This window comes from Salmo salar, chromosome ssa21 (genome assembly GCF_905237065.1).
Source record: "Salmo salar chromosome ssa21, Ssal_v3.1, whole genome shotgun sequence".
NCBI lineage: Eukaryota > Metazoa > Chordata > Actinopteri > Salmoniformes > Salmonidae > Salmo > Salmo salar.
The window spans coordinates 11,799,081-11,814,787 of record NC_059462.1 but is presented as its reverse complement, the minus strand read 5'-3'; the positions used below and the strand labels follow the sequence as shown (position 1 = coordinate 11,814,787).

At 41.3% G+C, this 15,707-nt stretch overlaps 1 protein-coding gene across 1 annotated transcript in view; it reads left to right on the top strand.

The window, feature by feature from the left end:
- The first annotated feature begins 508 nt into the window (after positions 1–508).
- Positions 509–15,707, top strand: part of plcd4b (phospholipase C, delta 4b) — a 25,564-nt gene continuing 10,365 nt past the window's right edge. Inside the window, 7 exon segments of the mRNA NM_001173706.1 lie at positions 509–811; positions 6,004–6,057; positions 6,259–6,417; positions 8,506–8,734; positions 9,205–9,334; positions 9,675–9,906; positions 12,270–12,471. Coding sequence (NP_001167177.1) covers positions 6,036–6,057; positions 6,259–6,417; positions 8,506–8,734; positions 9,205–9,334; positions 9,675–9,906; positions 12,270–12,471 — 974 coding nt within the window. The 5' untranslated portion in view covers positions 509–811; positions 6,004–6,035.

The following is a 15,707-nucleotide window of genomic DNA, read 5'->3' as shown; positions in this document are numbered from 1 at the left end:
CCCAACTTTAATTTACGTGGTGATGCTGTCACGACCACGAGTCTCACAAAACTCTGTTTTGGATGAGACTGACTTTATGACCAAAATTATCCTATTTACACCTTGTAGTCAATTTTGAAAATAGAATACATGTTTCTGACTCATATCAATGCCACAGGCTGTTTTCTAAATGTGAAGTTGTTTTTTTTCAGGGGTATTTGCACTTTAAACCAGGGAGAGGAGTGAATCGGATCTGCAGTCAGCTGATATATAAGAGAGAGTGTGTGGAGACAGAGAGAGCAAGACATTTAAAGTGAGAGGCAGCATACCGGAAAATGGTAAAGGAGAGCGAAGAGAGCAGCCTTGGAAAAAATGAACAGCCCTCATCAGATGCGAGGGGGGAGGAAAAAAGAGGGAGTGGCAGGAAAGGGAGGAGAGGGGGTAGGTGGAGGGGGGAACAGTGTACCAGCATGCGGCAGTGTTGTCTGGGGATCAGTTTTCTCAGACAACGCAGGCACAGTGGAGCCTGGTAGACAGAGAGGCTGACACTGAGCCAGCTTTCCTCTAGACACTCCCCATCTCCCTGTGCTGGGCTAGTGGTCTCAGGACACTCCCTGAGTGTCTTAAGTTCTGGAGCTTTCTACTGGGCTTGCTACCTCCAACAGACCCCCATCTCTGGGGGCCAGCTATCTTTTGGGCACTCCCTAATTCTGGTCTAGAGCCCTTTCCTGGACTGTCTCTCACCAAACATCAATCTATTCTGGAGCTCGTCACAGCAGTGGCAGCCCAAGCTGAGTCGGGGCAAAGACCCAAGGGAGCAGTCTACAATTTGGTAAGTCTCTTTTTTTCTCTCCTTTGACCCTTCACATTACTTTACAGAAAGTCAACTTTTTTACTCATCTATACAATGCAGTAAATGTTCAGTAGAGTTTGTGGTTTAGTGTTGATTTTGTTGGTTTGATGATAATATACCCCCCTGGTCCCTGTTTTAAAACTGTCTCATATTACAGCATCTGGTTCTACTTTGTTGTCCTTCAGCCAGCCTCCCTCCCTGGCACAAGCATGTTTTACATGCACGAAAAAAGACTGGTTTGTTTATAGGATTCTTCACATGATAAAAGACTGGTTTGTTTATAGGATTCTTCACATAGCTCCTACTGAAGTGTAGAACCAACCTGTGAGGGTCGAGCACAGAGCTTTCATGAAAGGGGAAGTTGAACATTCCTGTGGATATCACAGATGGTTATAATAAGGGGTGTTTGTAGTGGAGTCATATGGGCATATAATGAGGCTGCCACTTCACTGGGTGTATAGTATTTATATATTACTTTGAGTATTTGTTGGTGTGAGTATGAGACCAATTTACCAGTGAGTCATGATTCTGTGTGTGTGTGTTGACCACACTCTTGCACATATTAGTCAAATCCCCTGAAAGAGTTCTCTGTCAGAAACACTCCTGCCACCGCCCCTCAAATAACATAGAAGGTTATCCTTTGGCTAGAACCATATGACTTTTTGTATTTGCATGAGAATTTACTGTATGTGTAGAATATACTGTAGTTATAGAAGGGGTCCAGGAAAATGAGAGTTCTGTTTCTGCCTCTTCTTTAACATCTTTTCACAAACATCACACAACAATCAACAACATCACTGGGGTGGTTAAAAAGTATCAAAAATATAGTTTCTTTGCTTTTGCTACACTTGCGTTGCTGGGTAAAGAGTTGATATTTACTAACAGTGGACCTGGAAGGGAAAGTAACTGGTATTTTGAACAGTGGAACATGGACCTCGCTGTGAACAGTTGAAAACAACCCCCAAGGATACTATAACATTTTTCCATTGCTCTACAAAGGTTGTAAAAGGAAAGAGAGCCATTGAAAAGCCAAACAAAGGGGGGAGTAGCCATTTGAACTATCCCTTTATGGAACATTTGTCTATTGTTCAGTGTGTACAATACAATAATCCTTGTGCGTTTCCCCTTGGAGAAGGTTTAAGAACCTCTTTTCCAAGGGACTAGATAGCTGAGCCAAAAGTTGCCGTCATTAACCTCTTACATCTAGACGTTCCGCTAGCGGAACACCTGCTCCAATAGCCAATGATGGGCGTGGCGCGAATTACAAATTCCTCAAAAATACAAAAACTTCCATTTTTCAAACATATGACTATTTTACACCATTTTAAAGACAAGACTCTCCTTTATCTAACCACACTGTCCGATTTAAAAAGGCTTTACAACGAAAGCAAAACATTAGATTATGTCAGCAGAGTACCCAGCCAGAAATAATCAGACACCCATTTTTCAAGCTAGCATATAATGTTACATAAATCCAAACCACAGCTAAATGCAGCACTAACCTTTGATGATCGTCATCAGATGACACCCCTAGGACATTATGTTATACAATACATGCATGTTTTGTTCAATCAAGTTCATATTTATATCAAAAACCAGCTTTTTACATTAGCATGTGACGTTCAGAACTAGCATACTAGCATACTTCCGGTGAATTTACTAAATTACTCACGATAAACGTTCACAGAAAACATAATTATTTTAAGAATTATAGATACAGAACTCCTCTATGCACTCGATATGTCCGATTTTAAAATAGCTTTTCGGTGAAAGCACATTTTGCAATATTCTGAGTAGATAGCCCAGCCATCACGGGCTAGCTATTTAGACACCCAGCAAGTTTAGCACTCACCAAAGTCAGATTTACTATAAGAAAAATGTTATTACCTTTGCTGTTCTTCGTCAGAATGCACTCCCAGGACTTCTACTTCAACAACAAATGTTGGTTTGGTCCCAAATAATCCATAGTTATATCCAAATAGCGACGTTTTGTTCGTGCGTTCAAGACACTATCCGAAAGGGTAAATAAGGGTTACGCGCCCGACGCGTTTCGTGACAAAAAAATCTAAATATTCCATTACCGTACTTCGAAGCATGTCAACCGCTGTTTAAAATCAATTTTTATGCAATTTTTCTCGTAAAAAAGCGATAATGTTCCGACCGGGAAAGCGTGTTTACGTTCAAAGAGAGAGAAAGTAAAAACATGGGATCCCCTCGTGCAAGAGCCTCAGTCTGATGGCCCTCTGATCGACCACCATCCAAACGCGCAAAAGTTTTTCAGCCAGCGGCTGGAATTACATCATTCAGCTTTTTCCCGGGTTCTGAGAGCCTATGGGACCCGTAGGAAGTGTCACGTTACAGCAAAGATCCTAAATTTTCTTTAAACAGAGCCAAGAAGCCCAACGAATGGTCAGAGAGGGTACTTCCTGTTTGGAATCTTCTCAGGTTTTTGCCTGCCATATGAGTTCTGTTATACTCACAGACACCATTCAAACAGTTTTAGAAACTTTAGGGTGTTTTCTATCCAAAGCCAATAATTATATGCATATTCTAGTTTCTGGGCAGGAGTAATAATCAGATTAAATCTGGTACGTTTTTTATCCGGCCGTGAAAATACTGCCCCCTAGCCATAACAGGTTAATAGGCTTGGGCGGTATCCAGATTGTCATACCTTCATACCGACCTTGTGTCATACCGGGATATTCGGTAATACCAGCACTGAACACAAGGGGAGCTATTTTAAAACCCCACTGACCCTTTGTAATCCAAAGGTTAGCAATGCTAAGAAGTACATGTAAAATCCCATAGAGAATGCTAACTAAATGCTAAGGAGCACATTGCGCTAATGTATTTGCAGGACAGACATCCCAGCTAAAAGTTATACAAGAACTAAAAAATGCTACTCACAGTTTGCTGCACACACAAAACAAATATTAGACAACAAGGCTCTTGATCCAGGACAGGATTATCTGCTGTTACCAAGCAAAGCTTGATTTTGGAAGAAGCTAACCACTTAGCTAGATAGCTAACTAGATACTAAATTAGCAAACCAAATGCACAAACTACAGAGCATTTAGCACATTTTAGACAGTTAACTTAAGAGTTATAAGATATCTAGCTTGCAAACATTTACACTACCTGTCCAAAATTTTAGAACACCTACTCATTCAAGGATTTTTCTTTATTTTTACTATTTTCTACATTGTAGAATAATAGTGAAGACATCAAAACTATGAAATAACACATATGGAATCATGTAGTAACCAGAAAGCTAATAAAAATATTTTATATTTGAGATTCTTCAAAGTAGCCACCCTTTGCCTTGATGACAGCTTTGCACATTCTTGGCATTCTCTCAACCAGCTTCACTTGGAATGCTTTACCAACAGTCTTGAAGGAGTTCCCACATATGCTGAGCACTTGTTGGCTGTTTTTCCTTCACTCTGCGGTCCAACTCATCCCAAACCATCTCAATTGGGTTGAGGTTGGGTGATTGTGGAGGCCAGGTCATCTGATGCAGCACTCCATCACTCTCTTCTTCGTAAAATAGCCCTTACACAGCCTGGATGTGTGTTGGGTCATTGTCCTGTTGAAAAATGAATGATGGTCCACTAAGCCCAAACCAGATGTGACGGTGTATCACTGCAGAATGCTGTGGTAGCCATGCTGGTTAAGTGGGCTTTGAATTCTAAATAAATCACAGACAGCATGTCTGTCACCAGCTAAGCACCCCCACACCATAAAACCACCTCTATGCTTTATGGTGGGAAATACACATACGGAGATCATTCGTTCACCCACACCGCATTTCACATAGACATGGAGGTTGGAACCAAAATTTGGACTCCAGACCAAAGGACACATTTTCACCGGTCTAATGTCCATTGCTCGTGTTTCTTGGTCCAAGCAAGTCTCTTCTTATTATTGGTGTCGTTTAGTAGTGGTTTCTTTGCAGCAATTCGACAATGAAGGCCTTATTCACACAGTCTTCTCTGAAAAGTTGATTTTGAGATGTGTCTGTTACTTGAACTCTGCATTTATTTGGGCTGCAATTTCTGAGGCTGGTAACGCTAATGAACTTATCCTCTGCAGCAGGTAACTCTGGGTCTTCCCTTCCTGTGGCGGTCCTCATGAGAGACAGTTTCGTCATAGTGCTTGATGGTTTTTGTGACTGCACTTGAAGAAACTTTCAAAGTTCTTGAAATGTTCCGTATTAAAGTAATGATGGACTGTCGTTTCTCTTTGCTTATTTGAGCTGTTCATACCATAATATGGACTTGGTCTTTTGCCAAATAGGGCTATCTTCTGTATATCCCCCTATGTTGTCACAACGCAACTGATTGGCTCAAACGCATTAAGAAGGAAAGAAATTCCACAAATTAACTTTTAACAAGGCACACCTGTTAATTGAAATGCACTCCAGGTGACTACCTCACGAAGCTGGTTGAGAGAATGCCAAGACTGCAAAGCTGTTATCAAGGCAAAGGGTGGCTATTTGAAGAATCTGAAATATATTTTTAACACTTTTTTGGTTACTACATGATTCCATGTGTTATTTCATAGGTTTGATGTCTTCACTATTATTCTACAATGTAGAAAATAGTAAAATAAACAAAAACCCTTCTAAAACTATTGACCGGTAGGTAAGTTGTGAATTCCACACTGTAACTAGATCACCTGGCATGTGCTGCACAACAGTGAGTGACTCCCAAGGCTCTAGTCTCTTGTCATTGTGTGCTTGTAAACAAACACCACGTGTCTGGGAACTACCGGTAAGCTTCATTGTGAAAAATTGTGACAGCTGAAATGATGAACAAGTTGACTGCAGGTATATTACTTATTAAGTAGCAACACATTTCTTTTTTTTTTTACTTCAAAGAAATCGTTTGGACGGTATTGTAAAAACCAGTACAGCAGACAGACTGTCAATCATCTGCCCCCCCCAGCCAATCAATAGATGATGGATAGAGAAAGCAAAAGCTTGATTGGATTTCTAAGCTCTGCAGGCTACCCATCCATAATGTTGACGACACAGTTAGAACAATTATTCAGCCATGGTGGGAGGTAATTGGTTGACCACCACTAATAATTTGGAGAGCTTATGTATGTGTTTCACTATCACAGCGTAATAGGTATCACAGCAATTATGTTTGTCCTCTTTTTTTTGGCAGGATATCACCAAGTGCATGTGTCAAGGCTGTTCATGGATTCTCCCCAAAGCTTGTGTAAGTTGATGGGTACTAATATGTTGCATGAGGAAACAAGCAATAATACAATTTTTTTTCTTTGATCAAATCTCAAAAATGAACTTTTGGAGTACAGATGTCAGCCTCCATTAAACAGAATAGAGAAACAACACTGGGGTCTCAATTGACCAAATATGGACTGTATTTGTAAACACGATGGTAACCCCTGATCCTGCACAGTTGCCAAGGGTGACAGGGACCTCCAGGTGATGAAGGCGGGGGCCATGTTGAAGAAGGTCAAGTCCAAATCGTGGAAGAAGCAGCGGCATTTCCGGCTACAGGAAGATGGCCGGACCATCTGGTATAAGTCCAGGTGGGCAGGAACAGGCCACTCCACCTGTGAGTAACGAGGGTGTGGGTGGCGGGAGGGAGCACGGATGAGATGTTATAAGAATTGACCACAGACTGTACATTCTGTAGATAACTGAATTGACGGCCACATTATTTCTCTTTTTGAAAAAAGGATGATGCATAGATCATTCCTTGAGAAATCACTCTAGCATTGAAAAAGCCTAAGTATGTCTTCACAGAGGCCCCGATTCCGACCCGAGTTAAGCGTGTGTAAATGGAACGTTATATTCCCTTTTTATATACTTCTCTCTCTATGTGTTTTCTGACCTTGAACTTAAGCATGAGAATAGCATGCTATTCACCCACTTCGTTCGGGCGGAGATCTAAGAAATGAAACGTGCGGAAGTGTCTAAAGAATTATTATTTAAAAAAAATGTAACCTTAATTTAACTAGGCAAGTCAGTTAAGAATAAATTCTTATTTACAATGACGGCCTACCCTGGCCAAAGACGGACGACGCTAGGCTAATTGTGTTCCGCCCTATGGGACTCCCAATCATGGCTGGTTGTGAGACAGCCTGGATTCGAACTAGGGTGTCTGTAGTGAAGCCTCTGGCACTGAGATGCAGTGTCTTAGACCGCTGCGACACTTGAGAGCCCTTATTCTGACCTTGACCTAACTCCCTCATAATTACGGCACATTTACACGTGAGGAAACCATGAATAAGGTTGAGCAAACGATGCTGGTTCCAAATGGTAAAAGCATCTTGCTTTTTTAAGATAGAAATAGCAGCATTATCCATGCACTGTAATTTATAAATGGATAAGTAAGGTAAATGAGTAATCCGTTTGGAGAAGGGGATTGTAAAATGCACAGCCATCGTTTTAGATCATTTTTCCTTGGAGACGAATGTGAAACCAGTCATATGGAAGCAAACTGAAAATCATATCATCATGACATGTATTGTGGCTACTTTTCCACAGTGAAACAGCCTATATATTTCTGTGCTGTTAGTAAGAATTTTCATTGTGTGCCCTCATAATTTGTGTGGATGAAATTTGGACACCCAAGCTGTAGGTTTCTGTAGGGCTTAAGCTGCCCAGTTGATGTATGGACTTTAAAGAATGTTTTAAATATAGCCTATGCCCGGGCTTTTGTTTTATTTTACAATTTGTATCATGTTAAATATTAGCCACTAACGGGAGCCACCGTCAGTAATACCCGCATACATTTCTGTCACTTTATTGTTAGTTTTCAATTTGTAGCTTACATTTAGCATCATTCCGTTTCCGTTCTCTTTTTTTTGTCACATCCGTGTAAGTTGTTCCTCTAGCGTTAGTGGATCATATTAGGTTAATGTTGTGAAATAATTTGGGACATGAAGCCTATTTGAATCATTATGGAATTCAGACCACATGTAGCAGGTTAAACCTGGAGCACGGTTCACGACGACTGGACCGTTGTCATACAGTTCCATGATTAGTAAGAATTAGGGTAGATTTATAGGACTATTGTTCAACCCCTGTTGTATACTTTTTTCTTTCCCACCTTCCAATATTTCATGGATTCAACTCGAATATAACAACTTTCAGGATGAATCACACCACATTTTTGTATTTGTCAAAATACAGCATTTAGTGTGTAAAGGCTCTCCAAAACGTTTTTTTATGATTCATACATACTTTCCTAACTCTAAAATGTTCCTAAATAATCTACAAGATCAGTTTATTTTTAAATCTACCAGTTGAAACGGAGACAAAGATGCATATTTAGATGGCTTCTTTCATCCTCTATTTTTACGAACCAGTTATCTCGATGCATTCTAGTCTGTCGACAAATTTCGAATTAAAGGTACATTGTATTTAAAGTGATGGCTTAAGATAAATGTACTGAAAACCCTTTTGAATAAAAACTCCACGAGAAAATCTGTTGGCCAGCAAATGGGAGGGTTTTCAGCAGTTGATTTAAAAGAAATTCAGTTCACACAAGGGAACCATGCCTGCAATGCCCGTTACGCACCTTCATAAGGTAAGTCTGAATATCAACTACTGAGAAGCACATAGGAGATTACACCTTTCTTACGCATGCCTTTCTTAAGTATGAATCTGTCCGATAATGCCTAATGTTCCTTTCTAGTCTCTGTGGCTGATGTTGAGGTGGTGCGTGAAGGTCACCAGTCGGAGGTCTTGCTGAGCGTCGCTGAAGAGTTCCCTGCTGACCTCTGTTTCACCCTGGTGTTTCGTGGTCGCCGCGGCAACCTGGACCTGGTGGCGGAGTCACCTTCTGAGGCGCAGGCCTGGATCCGGGGTGTACGCAAGCTGATACAGAACGCTGAGAGCATGGATGACAAGGAGAGGGTTGACCAGTATCCTTATCCCATACAGATAATAGGCAGATTATTAGATGTTTTGTGACACTTGACTTGGTGGGGCCTTATCATAATACGTTCATAACAATTGATCTAAACAATCAAAACCATAGAGGTCCTATTAAGTTACTGGAGGGGCTATGTCATAAACCATCAAAGTTCCAGAATGGGGTGAAAATGGCAGCCATATTGTCAGAAAGAAATCCAAACTAGTCTAATTGGAATTAATGGCAGAAGAGAAGAAATCCAGATTTTACTTATGCAGGAAAAATGCTCCCTGATTCTTTTGGCTGACCGAAATGGCTGACCTTTATCCCATCATAAGAAGGTTAATTTACATTCTAGTATTCTAATTCTTAATTCTATGGTCAAAAAAACACTTTGGTTGTGAGAGTAAAGTCTTTGTTTTTGCTCCATTCTAAATCATGTCTTACCAAGTGTTGCCCTTAGCCAGCATCTTCCCTCAGATGGATCTGGGACTGGTTTCAGAAGGCGGACAAAAACAAGGACGGACGGATGAACTTCAAGGAGGTGCGCACACTGCTGAAGATGATGAATGTGGACATGAACGAGGAGTATGCTCTTCACCTCTTCACGGTGAGGTACCCATCAAGTTCGTGAGGTCTTTCGTTTAGTGTATCAAAACTATACTTTTTTCTATATTTATTCTATGCTTCCCACTGCTCATATGACATCCTCAGTCAATGAATCAACCTAGCATTGTGAGCAGCGGTTCAATTGGGATGTTGTAGGTCGTGGAATAGTTCTCAACGTTGGTAATATTTAACAGAAACCTATCACAGTCAAATATCAGTAACTAATCTGCCTTCCATCATCAGGTGATGGAATTCTGTTTTAGCATGATTTATTGAGAGTACAATACCACGGGAAGACTGCAGAGGTAACAATCTATGCTGCTTATTTTCTTTACCCCCAGTTGGCAGATAAGTCTAAGTCAGGTTGTCTGGAGAACGAGGAGTTTGTCCAGTTCTATAAGATACTGACGGAAAGGAAGGACATGCGGCGGGTGTTCCAGGACTACTCCCGAGACGGACAGACATTAACCCTTGCTGAGCTGAAGGACTTTCTGATGCAGGAGCAACAGGAGGGAGAGAGGAGTTGGGAGCATGCCCAGGAGCTGATTGATCGCTATGAGCCATCAGAGACCGGTAAGGACCACTGTGCAACTGTAACCAACCACAGTCAACCGTAATGAATTATGTCATTAATAGCCTCGGTGAGACAATGTCAATCACAATGAACGGCAACCACAATATTAATAACCTAGTTTACTTCAGTAAACCACAAGAGCCCACAATTAACCATTCAACAAGTAAGGAAACTAGCTGTATGTTGCACGTCACTACTTAACAGGAGAGGCATTTTGAACGTCAACTTTTTTTAAATATCAAAATTAGTATTTTTGTAGAAATGCCTTCTGGAACATGTTAACTTTCATGTGTCTTAATAACAAACTTGTATGCCATCTGTAAATACGAATACAATTGTTAAATTACGAGCCTAGTTGGTTTAGCCACAGAAAAAGACAGGGACCTTCCCGCTAGCCATGATTGGCTGAGATAATGGATGGCCTGGACATGTCGAGAGATGACTTCAGATTGGTCTGCCATGTAGCACGCTTTTGTCTACAACATGAGCAGGTCAGTTCAGTATGTGTGGTTAATCCTTTCTAACACTGCTTTTTTTTAAAGATATCACGTAGTAGAATTGCAAAAGTGTTGCTCTCCACTTTCTGGAGGACTGCGTTTTGAAATCAGTGGAATGCCTGGTGGAATTGGAGTGTGATAGCTAAGTAGATGGAGAAAATTCTGGCATTTGATTGTAAATATGAGGAGGGAGTCGAAAAGAGAATACACAAAAGGCTGTTGTATATAAAACGTCTCCGGATTACATATTCAAACTAAGGACAACCATGGCATCTTTGACAGAGAGGGAGAAGCGTCCATCCATGTCTACAGGTAAAATAATCTAGCAAGCTACATTTTCAGATATTATACGTTTCTAATTTTGTCAGTCGTTTTCATTTCAAGTTAAAGCGTACTGCTAGCTAGCTAGCTAATGTTAGCTGGGTGGCTCGCAAGCTAATTTTAAGTGTATGATTTGTGTAGTAATATTATTCGTATCTCAGAGCCATTTGCATTGCTAATTATCGCCTAATGTTAGCTAGCTAGCTAAGATTGAACCTGGTTGGTTAGCTACCTGCAGATTCATGCAGGGTAGTAACGTTATGAGTTGAGATTATGGTTCATTGTTTAGCTAGCTAGCCAGCTAGCAACATGTCTAAACAAAACACTCCACTATGCAAATAACCATTTCACTACACCTTCTGTATCCTGTGCATGTGACAAATAAACTTTGATTTTATTTCATATAATATGTGTTTACCAGAAACGGTAATGTGAAGAACAGGACCTGCACCAAAGTCAAATTAGGATATAATGTTAGGCCAACGAGACAGTGTCCAAGTTCAAAAATTATCCAGTAGAATGCCCTGCTTTTATTTCATCACACTCACAACCGTTAGCTATTTTCTGTAATTGGCTCGCCATTAACTTGTAAATAATGATCTTGCTGTGAGTTTATTTTCCTGTAATAATGAAGACAAATGGGCTAAAGTGAAGACGTCAGCTATATGATATGGTCATTATTTGAACTGGCTAGCCAGCTAACTTAACATTAGCTAGCTAACAAGCTAGAAACATACCAAAACATTGTTTAGAAAGTTGATTTTGGTTGCCTGGTTTGCTAGATTGACATATACTAAATTCATTTTTAAACGGGTGGGTTTATTAGTGTTAAAATACACTAGCTATTTTGAACCACCAGGTTGCTGATGTCATGCAGCCGGTAGTTTTTGTGTTTATACTTTACAAACTTTATACGACAACGACACGGTTGTCGGACGACAATAGAATGTTCATGATGTCACTGCGACAACTGTCGATAGGCATAGTATAAATCAGCCTTTAGTCTTGAAACCTTTTGGTTGTTTAGTAAATAGACCCACATCTGAATCCTTAAAGATATGGGTGGGGCTAAGGCTTAAGAGGGTGTGAACGATGCTGAAAGTATGTAGACAAAGAGAGCTCTCCAGTAGGTTTACCAAAACATTCAAGGGCCATTTTCTCAAAAGTGACATCACAAGTTCAACTTTCAAAGCAGAATTACTTTTCCATTGTTCCTCAACTGTAGTGTATGATATACCATTTTCCAGCTCTGAGTCTCTACTTTTATCCAACTAAAACAACTCTACATAAGAAAAACAATATTCTGGCACCGTCTCCTATCTTAACTTAAAGAACATATTCTGGGTGTTCTGACAAATAAAGGAGGAGGTCATGACAGCAGCCCCCCCCCCTCATATCATTACCAGACACAGGCAAGAACCAAGGATTGTTTATGACACCAAAGACAAGTTGCACAAAGTAAAATTTCCTTTACAGTAGTTACTGAGCATTTTTTGATTGGGTTTGACTTATGATAAGACGGAACTTCCCATGTCTCCTCGCAGCCAAGAAACAAGGGGCCATGTCTATAGATGGCTTCCAGATGTACCTGGTCTCTCCAGAGGGCGCCATTTTGGATCCCCAGCGGCTGACCCTGAACCAGGACATGAGCCGGCCCCTCAGCCACTACTTCATCTGTTCCTCCCACAACACCTACTTGATGGAGGATCAGCTCCGAGGACAGAGCAGCCAGGAGGCCTACATCCAGTGAGGAACAAAATTATCCTCACCATTACAACCCTTAGCTTCATACCAAACATCCAATTATAACCCTTTGTAGCTCAGGGATGGGCAAATCCAGTCCTCCGGCCTGATTGGTGACATACATTTGCATGGGTGCCTGACTTTGAAAGTGGGAGTGCAATTCATTTGACAGGTCTGAAACCCTACCAACCTTGTGACTCACAAACATCCCGCCCCCTTCCCTGAAAGTACCACCCATAGTGATTGATTGACAGGCCAAACTGTTAAGAACGTGGCCAGGATAATGCATGACCATGAGGAAATGACATTTAAAAAAATGGCAGCAATAATATTGTTTTAGCCCATAAGAATGATCATTTTGTACTTGGTAGGTTAAGAAAAAATGTTGTTAAATTGCACATTAAGTTAATCTTATTTTTGTCTACTGTAGCCTAACCTGAGAATCTTACCTTTTTAAGATAAGAGAAAATAAAAGGGTTTTAAATATTTTTTAAACTGTAGCCTGTAGTTACAGGACTGGGCTACTATCAATCATTTTTTATTATCATAATGTTTTTAATGGCGGGCTTTTAAACAACAACTACAATGAGTAGGCTACATATTTGACCAAGAATCGTGAAGAAACCGAATAATCATGAAAAGTACCGTAATTTCCGGACTATTAAGCGCACCTGAATATAAGCCGCACCCACTGAATATTTTTTGTATTTTTATTTTGAACATAAATAAGCCGCACATGTCTATAAGCCGCAGGTGCCTACCGGTACATTGAAACAAATGAACTTTACACAGGCTTTAACGAAACACGGCTTGTAACAAAAATAAATAGGCTTTAACGAAGCACGGCTTGTAACAAAAATAAATTGGCTTTAACGAAACACGGCTTGTAACAAAAATAAATAGGCTTTAACGAAACACGGCTTGTAACAAAAATTAATAGGCTTTAACGAAACACGGCTTGTAACAAAAATAAATAGGCTTTAACGAAACACGGCTTGTAACAAAAATAAAAAATTAGCAGTAAACAGTAGCCTACCAAGAAAGTCATTGGTCACCATCTTCCTTCTCTTGTGCACTGAAACCATCTCCTTCGGTGTCGGAGTTGATTAGCCTCAGAATTGCTTCATCCGATATTGGATCGTTTTCATTGTCGCTCTCGTCACTTTCATCTGGAGGCAAATCCCCCGCTGAGCCCTCTTCAACATGCAGCAGTCCAGCCTTTCGAAACCCGTTGATGATAGTGCATTTTTTGACAATGCTCCACGCTGTGAGGACCCACTGGTAGACTTGACCATAAGTTGCTCTTCGCATGCGGCCCGTTTTAGTGAAGGATTTCTCCCCACTTGTCATCCAAGCCTCCCGCTGAACACGGAGCGCCACCTTAAATGCACGATTTACACTGATGTCGAGTGGCTGCAAATACTTTGTTGTACCCCCAGGAATCAGGGTGACAAAATGACTACCGTAATCAGAATGATGGGAAGTTTGAGAGCGCTCGATTTAATCTAAACAGTAAACAAAAAAGTTGTTTGATCGTAACCCGTTCGGCAATTTCATTGGTCTAATCAAAGCTTCATGCCGCCAAAAAACTGAGCACGTCACAGAATGTGTTTTTTTTTTTTTTTTAATTGAAAGCGGGAAAAATCCATATATTAGCCGCGTCATTGTTTAAGCCGCGACATTCAAAGTGTGGGAAAAAAGTTGCGGCTTATAGTCCGGAAATTACGGTATGAGGAATAACAAAAGTGTATTCTCAGCAAGCACATTAATTGACCTTTCAGCTTTTCCTCCAATATGGACTTTTTTTATGCCTTTGCTTGACACACTGTCACCATTTCATTTTTTGTATTAACTTGTCTCAGCAGCATACATATTTGATGCAAAGAGGGTAGAAATGGCCTTTTGGTCCATATTACACTTACCAAGCCAAGCAGAGCTGTTTTATCGAGATTCAAATCCAAATCAAGTTGTATTTGTCACATGCGCCGAATACAACAGGTGTAGACCTTACAGTGAAATGCTTACTTACAAGCCCTCAACCAACAATGCAGTTTTAAGAAAATACCCCCCCAAAAAGTAAGAGGATAAGAATAACAAATAAAGAGCAGCAGTAAATAACAATAGCGGGGCTATATACAGGGGGTACCGGTACAGAGTCAATGTCAATGTGTGGGGGCACCGGTGTCGAAATAATTGAGGTAATATGTACATGTAGGTAGAGTTATTAAAGTGACTATGCATAGGTAATAACAGAGAGTAGCAGCAGTGTTCCAAAGGGGGCAATGCAAATAGTCTGGGTAGCCATTTGATTAGCTGTTCAGGAGTCTTATAGCTTGGGGGTAGAAGCTATTTAGGAGCCTCTTGGACCTTGACTTGGTGCTCTGGTACTGCTTGCCATGCGGTAGCAGAGAGAACAGTCTATGACGAGGGTGGCTGGAGTCTTTTGACAATTTTTAGGGCCTTCCTCTGACACCGCCTGGTATAGAGGTCCTGGATGCCAGGAAGCTTGGCCCTGGTGATGTACTGGGCCGTACGCACTACCCACTGTAGTGCCTTATGATCGGAGGCATGCGTGCTCTCGATAGTGCAGCTGTAAAACCTTTTAAGGATCTGAGGACCCATACCAAATCTTTTCAGTCTCCTGAGGGGGATTAGGTTTTGTCGTGCCCTCTTCACGACTGTCTTGGTGTGCTTGGACAATTCTAGTTTGTTGGTGATGTGGACACCAAGGAACTTGAAGCTCTCAACCTGCTCCACTACAGCCCCGTCGATGAGAATGGGGGCGTGCTTGGTCCTCCTTTTCCTGTAGTCCACAATCATCTCCTTAGTCTTGGTTACGTTGAGAGATAGGTTGTTATTCTGGCACCACCCGGCCAGGTCTCTGACCTCCTCCCTATAGGCTGACTCGTCGTTGTCGGTGATCAGGCCTACCACTGTTGTGTCGTCTGCATACTTAATGATGGTGTTGGAGTCGTGCCTGGCCATGCAGTCGTGGGTGAACAGGGAGTACAGGAGGGGACAGAGCACGCACCCTTAGGGGGCTCCAGTGTTGAGGATCAGCGTGGCAGATGTGTTGCTACCTACCCTCACCACCTGGGGGCGGCCCATCAGGAAGTCCAGGATCCAGTTGCAGAGGGAGGTGTTTAGTCCCAGGATCCTTAGCTTAGTGATGAGCTTTGAGGGTACTATGGCGTTGAACGCTGAGCTGTAGTCAATGAATAGCATTCTCACATAGGTGT